Below are 24,814 nucleotides of genomic sequence, written 5' to 3' on the forward strand. Positions count from 1 at the left end.
ACAGGCACAAAGGGAGACCGTGTGAGGACAGAAGGCGGCCGTCTGTAAGCCAAGGAGATAGGCCTCAGGAGACACCAGCCCTGCATTGATCTCAGACTTCCAGCCTCCAGATCTGTGAAAAAATTCATTTCTGTTGTTTTAGCCACTGAGTCTATGACACTTTGTTTTGGTCGTCCTAGTGAACTCACACAGACATCAATGAAAAGCTACAATGCCATACAAACCATCCCAACACACTCTGCACAGCTGTCTCACCTGCACACTCAATTCCTTACGAACTTGGAGAAGTACAAGTTGCTCATTGTTAAAATCTAAAGTTTCAGAATTCATATGTCGTTTATGTCTACTAATGATAAGGAGAGTGGAACCCAAATCCTCTTGTCGGTTTTCCTGTTTTATGCTCAGCTCCTCTACTACAAGTATCTGATCCTCTGCTCTACGAACTTGCATTGTGAAGACCAGTCAACACTACTCGTAGGGTATTCACTGTGCTGGGGGTAAAACCAACCCAGAAAGGGACTTTTTAGGGCACATTTTATTATGCTGTTTTCTAAAAATAATGCAATTTTCCTAAGTCGATGACATTTGGAGACTGGTAGCCTTGAGCTCAGTAATTTAACCAATGGTGAGAGAAACCCTTCCTGATTCACAGAAACTCAATAAAGTTCCAAAATATTTGTCTGGCCACTTAATGAAAATGATAGACTGTCACAAAATGAGTTGCTAGAGTAGAAAATAGAGGATTCTGAAATGTGAAGTGGAAAGAGGAGATTGATGGTCAGACCACAGTCATGGAAATCAAGAGGAGTGACACTGAGGGGCAGTTCTAGGTAGAAAATCACTGAGTTTCTGAGTTTGGGCAAAGAAATCCCCACTGTCCAGTGAAGCCAACAGAAAATTTAACCCAAGTCCTTGCATTATGGAAGATGCAGCTGCCACTCAGTTGGGGCTCAGCCCTCTAGCATCACCCAGTACAGCAAGTGTCTGTCTACTCACCCAAATGCTCCAACACCACCCTTTCTATCAGCTCTCCAAAAGAAGGATGTGGTCATCATTTGAAAGATTCTGGGTTGTTAAAATATGTTAAATAACATTATAAATCCTGCTCTAGTTGTCCATTATCCACAGCATTCAGAATTCTGGAAGAAGGGATTCAGGGATGGAAAACTGCAGCATCTGTGGTGTGGAAGTCTTGCACTGGGGCTGCAGACCCTGTGGGCTTTAGGTCACTGGGCAGCATGCCCTCTGGCTTCTCTGTGAGAGAGGCTGAGGTTTTTCTATTCACTATTTCACTTACCCAGTCTTTATTATTTCCTTCCTTCAGTTAGTTTTGGGTCTAGTTTGCTCTTCTTTTTCTGGTTCCTTAATATGTAAAATTGGGTTATTGATTTGAAACTTTTCTTCTTTTTTTATTTTTATAAATTTGTTTATTTTATTTATTTATTTTTAGCTGCATTGGGTCTTTGTTGCTGCACACGGGCTTTCTCTAGTTGCAGCTAGTGGGGGCTACTCTTCATTGCGGTGTGCGGGCTTCTCATTGCGGTGGCTTCTCTTGTTGCAGAACACGGGCTTTAGGCACGCGGGCTTCAGTAGTTGTGGCACACGGGCTTAGTTGTTCCATGGTATGTGGGATCTTCCCAGACCAGGGCTTGAACCCGTGTCCCCTGCATTGGCAGGTGGATTCTTAACCACTGCGCCACCAGGGAAGCCCCTTTCTTCTTTTTTAATGCAGACATTGACAGCTCTGAATTTCACTCTGAGCACTGCTTTTGATGCATCCCATAGGTTTTCATATGCTATATTTTTGTTTCCATCCATCTCAAAGTTTTTTTCTCATTTCTTTTGTGATTTATTCTTTGACCCATTTGTTATTTAGGATTGTGTTGTTTAATTTCCACATATTTGTGAAATTTTCCATTTTCCTTCTGTTATTGATTTCTAATTTCATTCCATTGTGGTCAGGGGAGATGCTGTGTATGCTTTCAATATTTGGAAATTTATTGAGACTTGTTTTGTGGCTGTTCATATGGTCTATCTGGGACAGTGTTGTATGTGCCCTTGAAAAGAGAGCTATTGTTGGATGAAGTTCTCTATATACCTCTGCTAGGTCTAGCTGGGTTACAGTGTAGTTTAAATCTTCTATTTCCTTGTCATTATTCTCTGGTTTTTCTAACCATTATCGAAAGTGGGATATTGAGGTCTCCAACTATTATTGTAAAACTGTCTATTTTTCCTGAGTTTTGTCAGTTTTTGCCTCATATATTTTTGAGGCTCTGTTGTGAGGTTCATATATGTTTATAATTTCTATATATTTTTACTGGATTGAGTCTTTTGTCATTATATAGTGTCCTTTTTTGTCTCTTGTAACAAATTTTATCTTTAGCTCTCTTTTTGTTATGTTTGGGTGGAATGCTTTTTTCCATCCATTCACTTTCAACGTATTTGTATATTTGGAACTAAAGTGAATCCCTTGTGGATAGTATATAGTTAGTTCATATTTTTTTATTGATTCTACCAGTCTCTGCCTTTTAATTGAAGTGTTTGTTTCATTTAGATTTAATATAACTACTGACAAGGAAGGATTAAAGATAATGTAGTAAGGGGTGTTTTTATGGGCCAAACTGTGTCCCTCCAAATTCGTATGTTGAAATCCTAACCCCCAGTACCTCAGAATGTGACTGTGTTTGGGGATAGGTCTTTAAAGAGATGATTAAGTCTATTTGCTTTCTATATGCTTTATTCATTTTTTGGTTCCTCAACTCTTAAATTATTGCCTTCTTTGGTATTTAATTGATTATTTTTTCTAGTGCACTATTTAAACTCTCATCTCACTTCTCATACTGCAAACATTTTTAGTTATTTTCTTAATGGTCACTCTGGGGATTTAAATTAATATCTACATGTATGACAATTAGTTTGAATTAATGCCAACTTAGTTTCAATAGTATATGAAAACTTTGCTTCTATAGTTCTGTTCCCCCTCTTATGTTGTTATTGTCAAAAATTACATCTTTATACATAGTGTGCCCAGTAACATAGATTTATAATCACCACTTTATGCATTTGTCTTTAAAATCATATAAGATAATAGAGAAGTTTATGAACCAAAAATAAAAATAATACTGGCTTTTGTATTTACCTATGTCTTTACCAGTACTGGCATTCTTCATTTCTTCATGTAACTTCCAGTTACTGCTAGTGCTCTTTTGTTTCCACTTAAAGGACTGCCTTTAGTGTTTATAATAGGACAAGCCTATCACAATGAATGCCCTCAGTTTTTTGTTTATCTGGAATATCTTAATTTCTCCTTCATTTTTGAAGGATACTTTTTTCTTCCAGCACTTTGAATATGTCACTTTACTGCCTCTGGCTTCCATGGTTTCTGATGGAAATCTGTTGTTAATCTTATTTAGGATCTCTTGTTCATGAGATTATAATTATAATGTGTCTCAGTGTGGATTATAATATGTCTCAGTGTGGATCTCTTTAAGTTTATCCTACTTGGAGTTTTTTGAACTTTGATGTTAGATTAATATTTCTCATTAAAATGAAGACATTTTTGGCCATTATTTCTTCAAATATTCTTTCTGCCCCTTTCTCCTTTTTCACTAGTTGTGGGACTCCCATTATGTATGTTTTGGTATTCTTGATGGTATCCCAGAGGTCTCTTAGGCTTTGTTCATTTTTATTCATTTTTTTCTCTCTATCCTCAAACTGGATAATTTCATTTGACTTATCTTCAAGTTTGCTGATTCTTCCATCTTCTCAGATATGCTGTTGAAACTCTCTAGTGAATTTTTCATTTCAGTTATTTTTTTTTCACCTGTAGAATTTCTATTTGGTTCTTTTTATACCTTCTATCTCTTTATTGATATTTTATATTTGTTGAGATATTGTTCTCTAGGTTTCCTTAATTTCTTTGTCCATTGTTTTCTTTAGCTCCTTGATATTTAAGGCAATTGATTTAAAGTGTTTTCTAGTAAATCCAATGTCTTTGCTTCCTCAGAGACAGATTCTGTTAATTTCTTTTTTCCCCTGTGAATGGAATATCTATTTTTGTGGGGTTCTTTTTTTTGTATGCCTCAATTTTTTGTTGAAAACTGGATGTTTTGATTATCATAATATGGTAACTAGAGAAATCAGATCCTCCTCCATCCATAGAGTTTCCTGTTTTGCTTTTTGTGGTATTGTTGTTTGTTTAGTGAGTTTTCTCAACAACTTTTAAAAGTCTGTATTCTTTGTCATGTGTGGTCAGTCTCATTAGCTTAATGGCCAGCTAGTGATTTGATACAGATTCCTTAATAACTTGGAACAAAAAAACAGAAAATAAAAGCTCTCTTAGTCTTTGCAGATAGACTCTCTGTGTATGTTGGAATGCTCTTTAAAGTTTAACCAGTTTACAACTTTGCCATAGCTTTCACTTCCTGCCTGTACAGATCCTGAGAGTCAGCTGGAGATGAGAACTTAGGGCCTTCTTGGGTCTTTTCTGAGCATGTGTCCAGTCCTGAGCATGCACATGGCCTTCTAGATTCTCTGGAATATGTGGGAGCTTTTCAGCCCTTATTTCCCCAAGTAACTCCTTCCTCAGCCTCTCCTTCCTAGGCTTTCAGTCTGTCTGTTGATTGCCCCAACTGTATCCATTTCCTCTGTGACTGTGGTGAATACATTTGCCTTTAAATGTTTTCAACAAATAACACCCTAGGAAGACACCTCTGAGTCAGCTGAAACAAAGACAGACCCTTGAGCCAATCCTTCAGGGACCCACCAGACAGATCAAAGCAAACAACTAACATTCTTTGAGAATAAGGTCCATATCATTCCTGTTACCAGCAACCTGCACAAGTATTGTGAGTTCCCATTTTCATGCCCACTGCAGAGCTAGAGAGTGGGGGCTGGTAACAGGGTAAGTTAAAATGCTACAGAACCTGCTTACTGGTTTTCAGACATTTTTTTTCTTGTTAAGTTTTCTCTGGCTGTTGTAAGTTTTTTATCAGATTCCAGAGTTCCATAAAAAGTTGATGACTGTTTTTGCAGCTTATTCACTGCTTTTGTGGATGTTCCCTAGTCCCCCACTTCTACTGATGTCACCTTTACTTCTCCTTTAGGACTTTTAAAGCATTTACTGTGTGTCAGGCATTGTACTACATATCTGTATTGGTATTTGGTATGTCAGGACCTAACACTGTAAGATAAGCTTTATATAATCCCCTTTATAGGGAAATGTGGGCACATGGAGACTGAGCTGAGCATTGGGGCTGGGTCTGTTTGATTTCACTGTCTATTCCATCTTCTCTGTAACCCACAACACTGTTGATTGCATTGTGCTTTATAATTAGAGATGTACTTGAATTTCACTTTGAGAAAGGAATGTCTTTGCATAATTTTGCTGCTCCTTTTTTGCAGCAGTCTTTTTATTGACCAAGCTTGTGTTTATTTTCCTACATTTGATTTATTAAGAAGGTTTATTGCTGGGTGTGTGGATACACATAAAAAATTAACCAAAATGTTTCTGCTCTCACATCAATCATTACAGTGCCTTCCTGAGGAACACAAGCATTAAAAAAGAAATAGCCATGTTAATCAAAATAAATCAATAAAGTTTATATGCCTTTTGGATAAGAAATATGGCTAAGTTTGTAAAATTATCATACATCTACTAGTTTTCCCAAAATATAGAATTCCTGACATCTTCTTTCCAACAGCTGAAGAGGAATGAGAATCCTAATAAATAGTGCAAGTTCAGAGAGGATTTTCAGCCAGAATAATTCTGATGGTTGCTCCCTTGTACATCCCTATTACATTGAAGAGTACAAAATGAATCAATTAGATTTAGAATGACTTATGAAATGTGTAACTCAAGCTGGAAGTAAATTGTAGAATTTGGTTTCATTGCTAAAAGGAAGAGGTTCATTATGCTATCTCAATAACAGTTTTGTGTGTTTTTTTAAGTATGGAACTTTACAATTGTATAAACCAAAACATGCATCATTTTAGTATAGTCTTATTGGAACTTTCAGATAATGCCCAAAGTTCTGCTTTCTGCAAGGTTGCCTTTCAATGAATTTAAATTCTATTGCCTTTTAAACAAGTCACTGCACCCTTTATTCTTCTGCTCTCCATTGGCTGCTGCCCACCCCAACCTGGGCTGTACCTGCTGAACTTGGTATCTCATCTCATCTTTATCACAGGCAAAGGCCCTGCTTTAGCTTTGGGTAGGGTCAGGGTTAGTGCTAAGACGGAGATCCCTCAGGAGGGCGACTAACCAGGATAAGCACCATGGCCAGGCCCTGAAGGAAACTAGGCTTGCAGTTCTGGTTTGGATCAAACTTAATTACAATAGGTGTACAACTGCCACCAAAGGGACCAGTATGCACAGGTTAGTTAGTAAAAAGATGGGGTGGGAGTGGCTGAACCTGACAATGACCTCTGGGTTCCAACACACATTGTTCCCAACTTGTCAATGTTTAGATTTAAAAAGTTCAGTTTTTACATAGCTGAGCTTTAGAATGTTTTCCTCAAAACATTATTATGAATTGTAGTTAGTTTCAAGGAAAACCAGCGATGCCTAACTGACAAATAATAAACATGGCATATCACTATTTATCACGATACACGGAATAGTGATTGTTTACAGGAAGAGAAATGCATTCATGCATTTTTTTATTGAATGAATAAGTTTGCAGTTCTTCCTGAGCACAGGAGTATAGGAGAGAATGCTCCAGTAAACAGAATTTTGACATCAGGCAGAGCTCTTGGGGAAGTTTCTGAAGGAGAAGCAGGGCTATCTCTATTCCTAGCACTAGTGACTCAATAAATACATATGAGTAGACATGTTATATTAATAAAAAGACCAATTCTTTGTAGTACCTGAGTAAACTTCTCTTATTTGCCAATCTAGAGGTAAATCAAATATAAGGAAAACAAGCATATAACCCTCAGAGCTGGGCTTCCTCTCAGAGACCTTCCCCCTGACGACCCAGCACAAAAGGTGCTCCTCGTGCAGATATTACTCTATAGCTTCTTCATCTCTGAGGATGTGACTCAGGTGTAGAGCAAGGAAGACTCTCCAGAGTGTTGAAGTAGCCCTGCACAGCCCCATCCAGGTGGGAATAAGCCAGAGGCAGCACAATGAGCCTACAGAAAAATAAAGATGTTGCCTACAAAGAGCCAGCTGAGAGTGCCAGCTTTCCTCCATCTCCAAAGCTGGCAGCCCTTCAGATGGGTGCAACCATAGTAAACAGAAAGTTATGTACATTAAATATTCTTATGTTCCTTACAAAGACTCACTTGGAAAAGTATCAGCCAAATTAAGCCTCACCTCTTTCCCATAACACCAATCATTAGGTGCTATGTTAGTATTGAATTTCAAGAGTCCCCAGATATATTTCATATATTGCCTGAGAGTCTTGATAGGAAGGTGATGTTTCCACTGAATGACCAGTGGAGGCATATTACTCAGCCATAAAAAAGAATGAAATAATGCCATTTGCAGCAACATGGATGGACCTAGAGATTGCCATACTGAGTGAAGTAAGTCAGACAGAGAAAGACTATCATGATATCACTTATATGTGGAATCTAAAATGTAACACAAATGAACATATCTAAGAAACACAAACAGGTAAGAGAACAGACTTGTGGTTGCCAAGGGGGAGGGGTAGGGGAGAGAAAAAAAAAACAGTGGAGATGCAGCCTGCAGCTCAGTCACTGACCAAGCCAGGCCACCTTGCATGAGGTGTCTGGTCCATTTCATTATCAAGCCTGTGATTTTCATGACAGTGAATACTTTGTGAGTTATTTATAAGTTGACCAAATCAAATTTCTTTCTCAACTTTGTGAAAATTATTTAACAATTGGTTATTGGATTATTAATATTATTATTATTTTATTTTATGGAAACTACTGTGCTAGTTTTCTATTGTTGCTGTAACAAATTACCACAGACTTAGTGGCTTTAAAACTATACAAATTTATTATCTTACTGCTCTGGAGACCAGAAGTCTGAAACAGGTCTTATGTTGCCAGGATTGTGTCTCTTCTGGATTCTCTAGCGGAGAATTATTTCCTCACCTTCCCCAGCTTCTGGAGGCTGCCTGCATTCCTTCGTTCATGGCCCTGCATCACTCCTTCCACTATCACTGCTTCCAGCGTCACATCTCCCACTTCAACTCAGACACTCCTGTCTCCTTATAAGTAGGCTTGTGCTTACATTGGGCCTGTCCAATAATTGGGGTAGTCTCCCCACCCCCAAATCCTTAATTTAATCTCATCTGAAAAGTCCCTTTGGCCATGGTAGGTATCACGTTCATAAGTAGGAAGTATTAGGACATGAACATCTTTAGGGAATCATTATTTTGCTTACCACAATCTGTCTTCTGCCCCCCAAATTCATGTGTGTCCCATGTGCAAAAAATATTAATCTCATTCCAATATCCCCCAAAGTCTCAACTCATTACGGCATCAAAGTCCATAGTCTCAACTAAATCTCATCAACTCCAAAGTTCCAAATCTCATCATCTGAATCATCTAAATCAGCTATGTGTGAGGATTTGGGTATGATCTACCCTGAGGCACAATCCTCATCTGTGAATTTGTAGAACTCAAGAAACAAGTTAATTACCCACAAAATACAATGGTGGGACAAGCATAGGATAACAGTTAAAGATATTCCCATTTGAAAGTAGAGAAAATAGTAGGAGAAAAGGAAGCACTATTCCCCCCCAAATTTCTAAATCCGGTTAGGCAAACAACAGTAGGTTTCAAGGCCTGGGGCTAATCCTCCATGATTAAGCCTCTGCCCTTAGAGTCATCCTTCCTTTTTCATGAAGGGTAGCACATGTTTGCAGTTGAGTAGTTTCTTTCAACCTATTTCCTGCCTGTGGAATGTTGGTGTTCTGACAGCCTTCTTTCATTTTGGCCTCTATCTGTCCCATTCAGCCCAAACTGACAGTGTTTCTGCTGGTATAAAATGTTTAAGAATCATTTACGTCTCCTGTGTATGTCTCAAGAATTTACACTACTAGACCTCCTTCATAAATCTTTCATGGATAATTCGTTCTCTAATGACTTTTGCTTACATGGCTGAGAGGACCCATGAGTCACACATCTAATTTCCTCAAAGAGTCTGAGGCAGTAGCAAAAGATCCAACCACACCCTTGGCTTTCCCTTAAGAGTATGTTTTCCTGACAATGAATCTCCTAATTATAGCGTCTTTTGCAACCTGGATAAACTGAGAATTTCCCAAATCAAGTCTTGGTCCCTTTTTTGTTGGCAGTCCTTACCTTAATCTGTCTCCTTCTTCTCACATTTTACTATAAGCAACAGGAAGAAAAAACAGGCCACAACTTTAACACTTAGCTTGGACTCTCCTCATCTAAGGGTCCAATTTCATCATTGTATCAGTTTCCTGTGGCTACTGTAACAAATTACCACAAACTTGGTGACTTAAAACACATTTACTGTCTTACATTTCTGGAGACCATGAGTCTGAAATCAGTGACACTGGGGCAAAATCAAGGTTTTGGCCGGGCTGTACTCCCTCTGGAGGTTCTAGGACAAAATCCGTTTACTTGCCTTTTCCAGTATCTAGAGCGTCATGCGTGCATTCCTTGGCTCAGGGCACCTTCCTACATCTTCAAAGCCAGCAGCACAGCATCTTCAAGCATCTGTGCTTTCATCACATCACCTTCTTTCTTTTATCTATGTGCACTTTCCTTTGCCTCTCCCTTATAAGGATCTTTGTGATTGCATTTAGTGCCCACCTGGTTAATCTCCCCATCTCAAGACCCTTAATCACATTTGTAAAGACCCTTTTCCCATATAAGGTAATGTTTACAACTTCCAGGAATTAGGACCTTTTATCTTTGAGGGGCATTATTTAGCCTACTGTAATCTTTTACAAGTTCCGCTTTCCACCTAAGCTTTCTGTCACTATACAGTGAGAATCTCCTTTCCTCCAAGTTCCAGTTTCCTCATTTCCTTCTGTGACCTCACCATTAGGGCCTTTGATGTCCATATTGCTACCAACAGTGTGTGTATATAACAGTATGACCATATAATGTAGGTCTTCTCTACCATGTTTCTCACTGCAAGTTCTCATTACAGAATCATTAACATTCACATTTCAATTAACAGTCTGTTCAACGTAGTCTAGGCTTTTTCTATAATGAATCTCAAAATTCTTCCAGCCTCTTCCCACTGCCCAATTCCAAATCATTTCCACTTTTTTAGGTATTTGTTACAGTAGCATCCCACTTCCAAGTACCAAATTTTGTATTATTTTCCTATTGATGTTGTAACAAATTATCACGAATTTATTGGCTAAAACACAACCAATTTATTATCTTACAGTTCTGGAGGTCAAAAGTCCAAAAAGGTCTTATGAGGCTAAAGTCAAGCTGTAGGCAGCAGGATTGCATTCCTTCTGGGTTCTCTAGGGGAGAATCCTTTCCTTGCCTCTTCCAGCTTCTAGAGGCTGCCTGCATCCCTGGGTTCATGACCACAATCCCATGACCTCTGCTTTTGTCATCATATCGCCTCTGACTCTGACACTCCTGCCTTCCTCTCATAAGGACTGCTGTGATTCTCCTGGGCCCATCTGGATAATCCAAGATAAACTCCCCTCTCCCAAGGGCCTTAACTTAATCACGCCTGCACAGCCCTTTTGCTATTTAAGGTAACATATTCACAAGTCATGACGTTTGGGGGATTAAGACATGGATATCTTTGCAGGACCATTATTCTGCCTACCACCACACCTTCTATTGCACTGAAGTATTCTCATGTAAATGAAGAAAGCTCAGATCTGGAGAGCATATTGGGTAGAAATCTCTTTTCACACCTATTAACTCTTCTCTTTTTTTTCAGAGAATAAAGGAGCTGTTATTATTTCTCTTTTTCAAATGGAAAGGCTGGACCAGAGAAGTTAGGCAGTTTTACAAAGGTTGCACAATTCATTAATGGCAAAGCTACTCTAGAATTTGGCTGTTTTAACATCTGAAGCACATGCCACTGCGGGCTGCCCCTGGGCAAGCAGAGAGCTCTCTAGCGAGTTTACATCCAAGTTGAAGCAAACAGCTTAACTCACAAAATGCCCTTTTTCTTACCCTAAAATTAAGATGTTCAAAAATGGGATATTATGTTCCAATAAGTTAATGCTTGAATGTCTTTAGAAACAGAAATTTGACCTTTGGGAAAAAAAGCTGGATCCTTGGATCTACCAGTAATTCAGTAAGTTTTTCCATAGGCACATTCCTTAACCTTTTGAGAAAAGTAAGGGCTTCTAGGAGGTGGCCTGGCTGGCTCCTTTGAGCTCTGACAGTCCACATTCCATGGAGTGCTCTGATCTCAATTCTGTGTGAAGGAGGTTGGTTGTACATCAAGGGACACTGCATTTTAAGAACCCCATGAATGGAAGGGTCCCTCTTATCTAGAGATATTATTTGAGTACTATAAAAGCATAGGCCTTTTTTGAAATGCTTAAAGGATCAAAATTTTAAGTGTTGTTCTCTTACTAAGGGTGAAACATATGCTATTGGGGAATTTATCTGAATAATACATTCACTCCTTAGAGGAGAGACACTATCATAGATGAAGTATATTTTTCTGATGTTTGGAATTCAAATTCTAAAGAAGTCTATTAAAATGGGGGAACAATCTGTGAGGCTCTAATGTTAGCATTTATCAAGACGGTAATTGTAGAATTATCTTTTTTATGTTTTCACTGGAATTATTTTTTTCTTCAAAAGGGTTTTCTTTTTCCATCCAGCTAAATTCTGTCCACCTGTCTCTACCCACCCTCTCTCCTCCTGTTATATGCTAAAAGCAGACTCCTTGGTGTACATTCCTTGCCATCATTAAATGTTGTCAGTGCAGTGGTTTTGGCATAGATCTCAGGACCAAACAGCTAGAATAAAACAAGACAGCAGATGCTGAGACCACAGTGACAGAAAGAATGGCTCCTCACCTCTCTTATAAACACACGGTGTTGGCCAAGAAAGAGGAGTACATGAGGAAAAGGAGGAAAAGCCAGGAGTGGGCAGAGTGCCAGAGGTGGGAGGTCAAGTCTCCCTGAGGGGTCTACTCTGACAAGTAAGGGCAAGCAACAGGAATGCAGGTGGCAGTGCCTCCAGTGACCCCGGGGATCAAAGCACCCCAGCACCAAGCAGCGGGGAGAGGAGTTAACTGTGATTCACCACATTGTCAAGAATTCAGCCAACAGATCTGGCTTCAAGGCAGCCTCCAGACCCAGTGGGCCCTAGAGTGTTTTCTGGGAGACAGAAGCCCAGTTATGTGAGCTCCAAGACATGGCAGTGTCTGGAGAGAAGATTCTGCCATGGAAGGACCATCTCCACGTCACCCTGCTGGTGGGAGTCCAGCCCATAGTTGTTGATATTATTGCGGGCAACTTGAAGACTGCAGCACTGGGTCTGCTGGTTGAAGTCTGCTGTGCATACAGCAGGGCTTGGACAGTCAGGACCACCTGAAGCACCCTGCACCCCCTCATACTGTTCCCACTGGCTGAGCCCAGCCTCTTCCGTACACCAAGGCCATCAACTGTTGGAGCAGAGGCCATAGACCAGCACTGAGATGTACTTTTCTAATTGGAAGCGTTCTCTGTTCTCCCACATCACCATTTCTTCATGTGCTTATTTTCACATTTATTGCTTTGTACCTGGCACTGCAGCTTTATATATACTTTTTATGTCCCTACTATAAATTTGCTTCTCAAAGAAATTCTAGATTTACTGAGTCATTGTGATTTTATTCTCTAGAACATATTTGACTCACTTAAGTTTTCTGCCCCACTATTGCTTTGTTTAACAAATGGCTTAAGTTTACTAACAAGATAAATTAAAACACTGTTTTCCTTTATGTTGTCCTCCTCACAGGCTGTGGTTTTTAAGTCCTGTTTTCTTAATTCTAATAAGGAAATATTCCTTTACCTTCCCCATTTTGTAGTCTCTAATAATAATCCTTTTACACAGTTTATGCTTGAAGATGTCCACACATATACAGATATATGTATATATATATTACACAAACACACATCTGCATGCTAGAATTAAATATTTTACCTTTCAAAGTCATGATTATGCAGAGATTTTAAAGATGTGGGAAATACCCCTGCTCTAATGTTAGGTAAACAGAAGACTGAATTTTATAAACCAAGAACAAAAAGAAAGCATCTGTAGCTGTGAAGAAATCTGGACAAAGTGTACCAGGTGAAATTATAAGTGAAATGATATGTATTTGTAATTTTCTTCTTTATAACTTTTCTGTATTTTCCATATTCTTCTACGAACATAGGTGGCATATAATTTTAGGTATCATCTCCCCACCTGAATATGAGACTTTTGTGGTATATTCTCATCCATGTGCACTCACACCCTCTGGAAATCACTCCATTTTGGGGAGAGTGGTACCCCCAGGCAGAGGCAGCAGATTTCCTCTCCGTGATGGGCACACACCTTCCTTCCACTGACACGTTTTAGCTTCATTCAGAGAATACATGAATTGACTACTCCAACTGCAATCGTCAAGTGTGAATTACATGCCCAATTTAATAGCAAAAAAGTTAAGCTATCTTAAAAGAAGGAAGCAGTAAAGGCAAAAATGATTGTTTTTACATTTTGATTCTCACCCCAGGCACGTGGGCAAGATCCAGACTTAATATAACAAAATAGAATTGTAACGTCTGTTTAAAGTTGAAAATTGTGCAATTTGATTTTATTTAATGCAATTACATTTCATTTTAAATAATAGAATTAAACACTAAGGACAGAAGACTAACTCATTAAAGAAATTTAGATTTACTACTTAATTAGTAAATCTGTAGAGAAATAAAAGCACTACAGCATGATGACTCTGCAAGTACAAACAGAGCTTTGGGTCACACAGCCTGTGGGGCACGTGCCATTAGGGGCTCTGCATTCTTGTCCAGATCCCTTAATATCCATGCCTCACTTTCTTACCTTGAAACTGGGGTGATAATAGCAATACATTGTGCTATTCTAATTAGATATGTTAATGCAGGTGAAGCACTTAACACAGTCCCTAGCCCAGACCAGCAACTCTTATGATCAGCACTGTTTTAGTCATTGGTGACAGTGGTAGTGGATGGTGGTATTATTATTTGGAAGACCAGACTTGGATTAAAAACAATAAGAAAGTTGCTATCATAACACAATTTCGCTTACTCTATAGTTTCATGACATCAACCCAGTACACAATAATTATAGCCAGCTTCTGGTCAAAACTTGGACTGTGTATTTATTCCACATTTATATTTTTGAGCGTATAAATTATTTTAGAACATACATATATTTTCAGCCTTGTCAAGGGAAGTTTTTTAGATTACTGTGGGTAAGTGATGGGAGAATAAAAGAATAAATTATCTTTAAAGGCATCTCAAATTGCTTTACAAGCTGTAATGTATGTACAGACACTCAGCAAGCCACAGAACTCCTGAGTAGATTTGATTTAAACCTTATTTCTAAATGATATTCATCTACAATGCAATCCTATGTAATTTGGTGGGACAGTTTAGACAATTTCATAAAAGATAGTAATTAAAATAATGAGTGGAGTACTTAATATGGCTTTCTGGAACGTGGTGTCCAGTAAATAGCCAGAGTCGGTGAGTCATTGAAAGGTCCCCATCTCTTGTTTTTCAGCTTGACCATCTCGGCAGAATGCCCAATGCAACTTGAAGACTTCCCGATGGATGCCCATGCCTGCCCTCTGAAATTTGGCAGCTGTAAGTTATTTTCACAAGTAAGAACCATGGATATATTTTGGGGGTTATGTCCCCCAAAGACAGAGAAGCATTTAGGTTCTATATGTGAATAAGCATGAGATGACCTGCAGTCTGCTTGGGAAGGCTGGAGAGTATGGTGGGGCACACACCAGGCTGTTTTCCTTGCTTGTAACTGAGAATGCAAGTGGAGGCACTTGCCCATTAGGGTATGCTCCTCAGGAAGCAGTTCCCTACCCTTAGACCTGCACCAGGCAATTCTTTCTTGTCTTCACTTCTCAGATTGCAGGTCACCTCCTCCAACAGCCCTTAATGACCCAATTTCAGTTACCCACCTGATAACTCCTTATTGCATGGTAGTTATTGCTATGTTGAGTCACTTCTTCTCAGATGTTCCATATGAACATTTGATTATTTATATGTGGGTTATTTAATTTTTAAACAGTTTGGGGATTTTCCAGTTATCTTTCTGTTACTGATTTTAGTTTAATTCCATTATAGTCAGAGGACACCCTCTGTATGGTTTCAACTTTTCTTACATTTATGGGGGTTTATTTCATGACTCAGAATAGGATTCATTTTGATATTTGTTCTGTGAACACTTGAAAGTCATGTGTACTTTGCAGTTGCTTGGTAGAATGCTCTACAAGTATTGATTAGATCCTGTTGATTATGGTGTTGTGAGTTCTATATTGTTTGCTGATTTTCTGTCTACATCAATTGTTGAGAAAGAGGTGCTGAAGTCTTTGACTGTAATTGTGCAGTTGACTATTTCCACTTTCAATTCAGTAAGTTTTTTGTTTCATGTATTTCTCAGCTGTTTTGGTGTATACACATTCAGGATTATACTTTCTTGTGGATGAATTAACCCTTTATGATTGCATAATGTTCATCTCTGTCTCTGGTAATTTTCTTTGCTTTGAATTCTACTTTACCTGAAATCCATATGGCCACTCTTTCTTTTGATTAATATTTGAATGATGTATATATTTCCATATGTTTACTCTAAGCATCATTACATTAAAATGAGCTTCTTGCAGATGGTGTATAGTTAGGTCATATTTTTTAATTCACTTTGCCAGTCTTTATTTTCAATTGGTGTATTTTCATAATTTACATTTTATCGAACTATTGATATGTTAGGACTTAAGTCTGCCATTTTATTTGATTTTTTGGTTTTCCGTTCTCTATGTTTTCCATTTCTCTATTTTCTTTTTCCTGACTCCCTGTGGGTTAGCTGAACATTTATTATGATTCCATTTTTATTTATTTATAGTGTTTTTGTGTATATCTTCTTGTACATCTTTTATTTTAATTTTATTTATTTATTTTTGTCTGTGTTGGGTCTTTGTTGCTGCATGTGGGCTTTTCTCTAGTTGCGGCAAGTGGGGGCTACTCTTTGTTGTGGTGCATGGGTTTATTGCAGTGGCTTCTCTTGTTGTGGACCATGGGCTCTAGGTGCACAGGCTTCAGTAGTTGTGGTGCACGGGCTTAGTTGCCCCGTGACATGTGGGATCTTAGTTCCCTGACCAGGGATCAAACCCACATCCCCTGCATTGTAACAGATTCTTTACCACTGGACCACCAGGGAAGTCCCTAGCCATTCTTTTAGGGTAGACTGCTGGCAATAAATTCTCTGAGTTTTTCTTCATCTGAAAATACCTTAATTTCTCCCTTCATACCTGAAGAACATTTTTAGTGAATATAAGATCCTGTTCTGACAGTTCTTGTGGCATTTGAAAAATGTGCTACTTTGCTGTTGCCTCCATGGTTTCTGTTGAGGAATCTGCTGTAATTCAAACCATATTTTCTTTATAGGTGAGATATCTTTTCTCTCTTGTTGCTTTCAAGTTTTTTTCTTTGACTTTAGTTTCAGAAGTTTGACTATGATGTGTATTAGTGTGGATTTCTTTGGGTTTACTGATTTGGGATTTACTCCACTTCTTGCATCTATAGATTTTGGTCAAATTTAGGACGTTTGACCAGTTATTACTTTGAATACTTTTTCTGCCCCATCCTCTTTCTCTTCTTCTTTCCTGACTCAAATGACATGAATGTTAGATCTTTTGTTGTATTCTTACAAGTACTGAGGCTCTTTTCACTTTTTTTTCTATTACATCTGTGTATGGTCACAGGCTCCTCCAGATGGCTGTTCCCTTGTTCTCTGTATATCCCTTGCCTGACCAGTGCCTGCTTCACCTACACCCTACTCATATGACTGACCTACATACTTGCCCCAGGCCACAGCTAATGACTGTTCTAGCTTTAGATAAGAACTCTCCACTCTGCTTATCAAAGGGGTGGTGAGGGACAGACTCCTCTGCTGGTTTCCCTGGTAACCAATGAGGTAACCTGATATAATTTCCCCCTATAACTGGCAATCTCTCCTTCCGCCCCAGGAGCAAAGATGGCCACATGTCCTGCCCGCCATCTGCCAAACATGGTGGGGTGTCACTCCAGGACCTTGCTTCAGAGGTGTAAGCTCCCCCATCCATTAAACCGTTGATGTTTCTGTCACTGGCTCTTTCTTCAGTCTTAAGGATGGGCAAGTAGAGGCCTTTGTAGACCTGCAGGGTGCAGCCCAACAATCTGTTTTTCAGATAACTTAATTTTTATTGTTCTATCTTTAATTTTACTGATTCTTTCTTTTGCCCCCTCCATCTTTCTGAGGAACTCATTCACTGAGCTTCTTATTATGGTTATTGTTTTCTTTAATTTTATGTGTCAACTTGACTGGGCCACAGGATGCCCAGATATTTGGTCAAACTTTATTGTAGGCATGCATGTGAAGATATTTTTTGATAAGATTAGCATTTAAATCAGTTGACTGAGTAAAGCAGATTGCCCTCCCTAATGTGGATGGGCCTCGTTCAATCAGTTGAAGACCTGAATAGAACAGAAGGGCTGACCTTCCCATGGGTAAGAGGAAACTCCTCCTGCCGATTGCCTTGAGCAAGAATGTTGGTCTTTTCCTTCCATGCAAACTGAAACAGCTCTTCTTGGGTCTCCAGCCTAACAATTCTGATGGAACTACACCATCAGTTCTCCTGGTTCTTCAGCTTGCTGATTGCAGATCCTGGGACTTCTCAGCTCCCGTTATTGCATGAGGCAATACCTTATAATAAACCATGTATGTATGTGTGTGTGTGTGTCTATATATATATATATATGTAAATATATGTATATGTATATATGTCTATATAGAGAGAGACACACACACACACACATATATGTGTATATACCTATTGTTTCTGTTTCTCTGGAGAACCCTGACTAATACAGATTTTGGTTATGAGACGTGGGTGCTACTGTAGCAAATACCTGGAAATGTGGATGTGGCTTTAGAACTGGGTAATGGATAGAGGCTGGAGAGTTTTGTGGTGCATGTTAGAAAAAGCCAAGATTGCTATGAAGGGACTGTTGGGTGAAACATGGATGTTAAAGAAGATACTGGTAAGGGCTCAGAAAGAAAAAAGACAGCTAAAGAGAAACCTTTCTTCTTCTTAGAGAATACCCAAGTAATCATGAACAGAATGCTGGTTGAAACTTGGATGTTAAAGGTCTTCTGGTGAGCTCTCAGACAGAAATGTGGGACAGGTTATTGGAAAGTGGAGGAAAGATACTGCTTGTTATGAACTGGCAAAGCACTTGACTACATTGTGATCCAGTGTTTTGTGGAAGGTAGACCTTGTGAACAATGAAACTGGTTATTTAGTTGAGAAGATTTCTAAGGAAAGTGCTGGAAGAGTGGCTTGGTTCCTCTTGACAGCTTAATAGTAAAATGTGAAAGGCAAGAGATAAATTAAAGAAGGAATTGTTAAGCCAAAACAAAAAATGAAAAAAAAAAAAACAGAACTTAAAGATTTGGAAAATTCTCATACTCATATTGCAAAAAAAGAGGAAGTTTCTTCAGGAGAGAACACCAAATAAAAAGTTTACCCATGGTGTTATTGGCCATCTCAACAGAAGGCTGGAAGAAAGACCCCAAAGGCAATTCAGAGACCATCAGGGCTGCCAGTCCCACCCCAGCTGCAGAGTGCACAGGCCCAGGGGGCCAGACGGCCTCCACTTGGTCTTCAAAGGGCAGGGCTGCCACCCAGCAGAGCCCTGGGTGCCACGCCTTGCAGGGCAATGGGCATGAGGCTGCTGCCTCAGAGCACTGAACCAAGGAGAATTATTCTCAAGCCTTAAGATCTAATGGAACTTGCCCTGCTAGGTTTTGGACTTGCTTGGGACTTGTCATTCCTTATTTCCTTCCATGTTCTCCCTTTTGGAACAGGAATGTTTATCCTATACCCATCCCACCATTGTATTTTGGAAGCAAATAACTTGTTTCACAAGTTCACAGCTGGAGAGGAATTTTGCCTCAGGATGAATTCAGTCTAGATGATATTTAGATGAGACTTTTGACCTTAGATGTTAGAGTTGATGCTTGGAATGAGTTAAGACTTTGGGGATACTGGGATGAAATGAATGTATTTTGCATGTGAGAAGGACATAAATTTTGTGGGGCCAGTGGTAGAACACTATGGACTGAATTATGTCCCCCCAAAATTCATATTTTGAAACCCTAATCTCTAATGTTACTGTATTTGAACATAGAGCCTTTGTAATTAAAGTTAATTGAAGTCATAAAGGTAGAACCCTCATCTGATAGGATTGATGCCTTTATAAACAAAGGAAGAGAGAAATCTCTCTCTGTCTCCACATGCATGCAACGAAGAAAGGCCATGTGAGAACACAGCGAGGAGGCAGCCCTCTGTAAGCCAGGACAAGAGTCCTCACCAGAAATTGAATCTGCTAACATCTTGATCTTGGACTTTCCAGCCTCCAGAACTGTGAGAAAATAAATTTTGATTGTTTAAGCCAATCAGTCTATGGTATTTTGTTATGGTAGCCCAAGCAGACCAACACAAGTGCTAAAACTTCTCTTTGGTATTTCTTTCTCTCTTCTGTTTCTTTGCTGAGACTCTATTTTATCACTTGTTTCAAGCATGTTTGTAATTGGTTGTTGCAACATTTTATGGTGGCTGCTTCAAAAATTCTTTTTTTAAAAGGATTTTTAAAAAGTAATTTTTTAAAAGGTAATTCTGACATCTCTGTCATATTTTCTTTGGCATCTATTGATTTTTTAAAAATTCAGTTTGATCTTCCTGGTTGTTGTTAGGACACGTTTTTTTATTGGACATTTTGTGTATTATGTTATGACAATCTGGATTTTATTGAAACCTTCTGTTTTAGCTAGATTTTTAAAACCACTGCTCTGGCAGGGAAAGGTGCAGCATGGCCTCATTACCGCCAAGTGGGCTTCCCTTCAGCCTCCACTGACACAGGGGTGACTGGGCTCTTGCTCTTGCTGGGTGGACACAGGACTCTGAGCTATATACAGGTCTTCACTGACACCATGTGGGGTAGGGTGGCCTTGGGGTGGCAGGAGTCTGAGCCTCCACTAAGCTTCCTGTGATGCAGCCCCAGCAAGGAGCAGGAGGATATGCTCCTGCTGATTAGGGTGGGAGTGCAGGCTCCCCACTTGGCCTCTAGCCCACTACGGAGAATTGTCATCATTGCTGCCCAGCAAGGATGAAAGCCCTACTCCCTCGTGTTGGAGCTTCTCTGATACCTGCTGAGTGTGAAAGCCTAGGCTCTCCACTCTCTTTGCTGGCCTGGGGTGGGGTAGGGCAACATCTTTTCTGTGGTATTTGACTGGACTCGAGTGATATTTTCTGTCTTTATAGGCTGACCCTTTCCTGATCCTTTGGGTAGAGAGAGCAGGCTTCTGTTGTTGTTACTGTTTTTAGTCTGTGCCCATTGGCATTTCCAGGTTGCCACCTTCTTTAGTTCTAAGTCTGGAATGTAAAGGATAAGAAGAAAACTAAAGAACTCACTACTGTGTCATCCCTTGGGTCCCAAGACCTGTCTGCCTTACTCTCTGTACCTTTCAGATTCTTCCCACATTAATTGTATATGTAATATCCAGGGTTTCCAGTTGTACTTAGTAGGATGAGTAGGAGAAAACACATCTTCATTCTCCTGGAAGCAAAAGTCCCCCTAGATGTGTTTTTACTATTATTTACACTTTCTGGAGTTTGCTGAGCCTCTCGAATCTCTAAATTTATGTCTTTCACCAAATTTGAGGCATTTTTACCATCATTACTTCTAACAAATTTTCTTTCTCATCCTCTCTTTTTCCTCTGGAGCTCTAATTGTAGGTATTGTAATTTTTGATATTAATACCTCAGATCCCTAGGGGTCTGTTTACTTTTTAAAAAACTTGTTTTCACTTCTATTCTTTATATTGGATAATTTCTATTGCTCTGCCTTCAGCATTTCCACTCTTCTGTCATTTCTGATCTGCTGTTAAGCTCACACAGTAAATGCTTTTTATTCAGTGTATTTGACAGGTTTAGAATTTGTACTTGGTTCTTTTAAATAGTTTCAATGCCTCTGCTCAGATTTACTCTTAGTTTTTTCATTACAACAATTTTTCATCACAAAACATTACATTTTTTCCTTTACACCCTAAAGCATAGCCATGATAGCTGCTTTAAAATCCTTCTATGCGAAATCGAACATCTCAATCTTCTTGGTGTCATTCTGCATTGATTGTATTTTCTGTTGAACAAAGGTCATGTTTTCCTGTTTCTTTTACATTTAACAAACAGTTTTGAATTGTTTCCTGGACATTTCAGTCAGTGTTATATCGCAAGGACTCTGGATTCTGTCAAATTTAGAGCATGTGTGTGTGTGTGTGTGTGTGTGTGTGTGTGTGTGTGTGTCTTGGTGAGGGTGAGGGGTGGTTGCCAGATAACTTGACTGAGCTCCAACTCCAGACTCTGTCCTTCCTGTGGTACCACCTGAAATGTCTGGAGGGTCTTGTACTTAGTTGGGCTGGTAGGATTATGCTCCATATGTGTAATTCAGCCTTGAATTAGGTATCTGGTTAGAGTTTGCATACATCTGTTTACATCAATGTGGGGCTCCCTCTCCGTGGCTCTTTCCTTTCCAGGATTTTATACCTCACTTTCCAGCTGTGCTGCTCTGATAGCTCCAGACACTTCCTTTTGGTTCTTCAAGCCAATAAGTCTGAGGGATCCCTCTGAACCACAGCTGCCTCATGGCTCTGACTCACAGCTTTTTAAGAGAAAAGCCATTCCCTGCGTCCAAGTGCCAGCTCCTCTCCGGAGCCCTCCTGCTCTTGTTCACTCTCCAGTGCCTTCAGGGAGTTATTTTTCATGTGGTGTCCAGAGTTAATAGTTGTTACCTACTAACAGCAACTCTGCCATTACTGGCAGGGAACTTCCTTCGATTCTGAGGGTTTCCTTTTATATTGCTTCTATAATTCCAAAGGGATTTGGGAGATTAGGAGAAATAAGTATGTGTGATGAGCCAAAAATTAAGTTGGATGGGAATAATTCATTTTTTTCAAACTATGATCTTCAAACGCCATGGAGAGATAAAACATACATTTATTTGGGGGAAGTAGTATAATGGAAAGGGACTCTCACTAGGATTTATTTAAACCACTTACTGCCATCGGATAGCTGTGCACATCAGTAGCTGGGACAAAGCCTTCAAAAGATCCCTAGGGCACCTCACTTGGGAATCACTGATTCATGTCTCTAAGAGGAAAATGAGTTATATAACTTAAAATTATGCTACTCTTTGTACCTGAAAATTATGCTCTTCATTTGATCAAAGGTAAAAACACTAAAAGTCAAAGATTGTTATTTTTTCATCATTAGTTAAATAAATTCAAGTCAATGTGATATTCGGATTTAATGGCAATGGTGTGCAGGGCAGGAACACAAAGCAATTTTTGGTGAAAAAAAGTATGTGAGCTTTTAACCCTTCTTCATATCATCTCATATTCAACGACTCACCAGCTGCAGTTGTATCATTTATCATATTCAAAGCTAAAATATGCATCTGATAGGATCTTTTCCTTTCAACATTCAACCAAACAAGATCAATTTATATATATATATATATATATATATATATATATATATATATATATATATATATATTTCTTGAACTCCATAGAGAGACAAAACCAATATAACCATTTCTTCAACTCAGTAGAGATATTGAACTCTCATGCCAAATTTCTTTTTATCTGCCTGATATTTGAAGACTGGTTTGAAATAGATGAGATCACTTATTTATATTTGCTCTTATTATCATTACTATGATATACAAGGCAGTTTAATAGGTTTTCCTCATATATCATCATGTTTGCATACAATTGACCAAGAGCTAGAAAACTGCATAAACTTCACCTTTCCTCAGCTTGTATGGTTTCAGCTCAGGACTTAGTAGGTTTAAGAGAAGAAATGCTATTCAATGAAGTGTTTTTCTTACTTGTCTTTCATCTTTTGGATTTACTAAAAATAGCTGCTTGGCCAAGTAGTTCACTTCTACCATCAGCATTGGAGCCTGCAGGGGCTAAATGTGATAGTATAATGAGTTTCAAATTACCCAATCCAACAGTTCTCTGCTATTAGGAGACAAAGCAATGCAAACAGTCGTCATTATTCTAACGAGCCACATGCTCTGGCTTCTCTAATGCAGAGCTGGATTAACAGACATTTCTGTTATTGCTATCTCTTCTCTCAAGAATTCAAACAGTTGTTGAAATTAGCCCTGGCTTATAGAGGGATACTTCCCAGTACATAAGGAAATTCCTTAAATATAGTGGTATGGCTTACATTTAGAAGCAAATGCTTAAACAAATCAAGAGCATTTAGAAAAGAAAAAAAAAAATTTTGTTCATTTTATTTGTGAAATGGTGCCTTAAGTATTAGATTAAGTCATGAGAAAACATCTGGATTCATGAAAATATATTCTATATTAGACATGGACCCTGTTTCGGTGGATCTCCAGTAGAGAGAATTTCAGACCGACGGGGGTAAATGTCATGGGGGTGAGCTGTCAGCGCATTCAGACATGTGGGATTACAACTCCGCTGCTGCCTTGGTCATGCCCAATACGGAGCGACTCAGCTCACCTGTCAGTGGTCTAGAGCGCAGGTTTCGGAGTGCCTGATGTGAGGTCTTAGAAATACATTGAAGTTTTGTCTGTGTTGTGCGTTAGTTAACCTTGATTACTATCTAACAGGTGTTAGATAGTCGGGTGTGCTCTGCACTCAGCACTCTGCTAGGTGCAGTGAGAAAAAGAAGCATGACCGGTGCTCAAGGAGCAGATGATGGACACGTTAGATAATCAGGTTAAAACCCTTGTGAAACTGAAGGCCATTTGGGGAACCTCCTCATGAGGGTCATATTTTGAACTGAGCCTGGAAGGATTTGGATAGAAGAAGGCATAATGGAAATAGGACAAAGCACAAATGACAGGTGATCAGTTAGTGGAGGACACCCTTTGGGGAAGTGACAGGACAGTGTTACAACCCAGATAAGATGGGCCTTAAATCCCAAAGTGTAAAAGTAGTAGGCAGAACAATGATGTTGTGGAGTAAGGGGAGGATGTGCTGAAATCACTATTTTGGAAGTGAAACCAAGCTCTTGGAATGCCATGAAGCAGTAGAAGTGATGAGAGCTGAGAGCAGGTTGGTGGCCGGTGTGACAAGTGGATTTTGAGATGGACTCTGGGCGCGTGTGTAAGAGTCAAAGATGGCATCATGATTTTAAGACCAGGTGACTTGGAAAATACTATTTTCTATTAGAAATTGGAAGTAATTGGAAGGAGCTGCTGATTTGAGTGTATAAAAAGCTAATCAGTTTATGAGAGGGTAAGAAAGTATGTGGAGGGATTTCCTCCTCATACTCCCGGCCTTTTACCTGCCTCTCACTCTTCTTCACAAAGGAAGCAGCTTTTCTGCTGGGAGGGTGACAGTCCTTTGTCCTTCTTTCCTGATTTGGTCCCATTTAAGTCTATAGACACAGAGAGCATGGTCTCTTGACTCTCCCTCAGACCAGCCAGGACAGTGACCCCAAGTAATTTTACAAGGACCTGACTGTGGGGTGGTGATGGGCCATGTGACTAGCAAATCTCAGGCTTCCAGTGTCGCTTCCTGGGTAACAGGGCAGCAGTGTTATCTG

General features: G+C 39.3%; 1 protein-coding gene across 1 annotated transcript in view; it reads left to right on the top strand.

Annotated features, from left to right (window-relative positions):
• GABRA5 (gamma-aminobutyric acid type A receptor subunit alpha5) overlaps positions 1-24,814 on the top strand; it is a 101,718-nt gene that overhangs the window by 45,151 nt on the left and 31,753 nt on the right. Inside the window, exon 7 of the mRNA XM_082385155.1 lies at positions 14,677-14,759. Coding sequence (XP_082241281.1) covers positions 14,677-14,759 — 83 coding nt within the window. The remainder of the gene's footprint in view (positions 1-14,676; positions 14,760-24,814) is intronic.

This window comes from Balaenoptera borealis (genome assembly GCF_965194805.1).
Source record: "Balaenoptera borealis genome assembly, chromosome: 3".
Taxonomy (NCBI): Eukaryota; Metazoa; Chordata; class Mammalia; order Artiodactyla; family Balaenopteridae; genus Balaenoptera; species Balaenoptera borealis.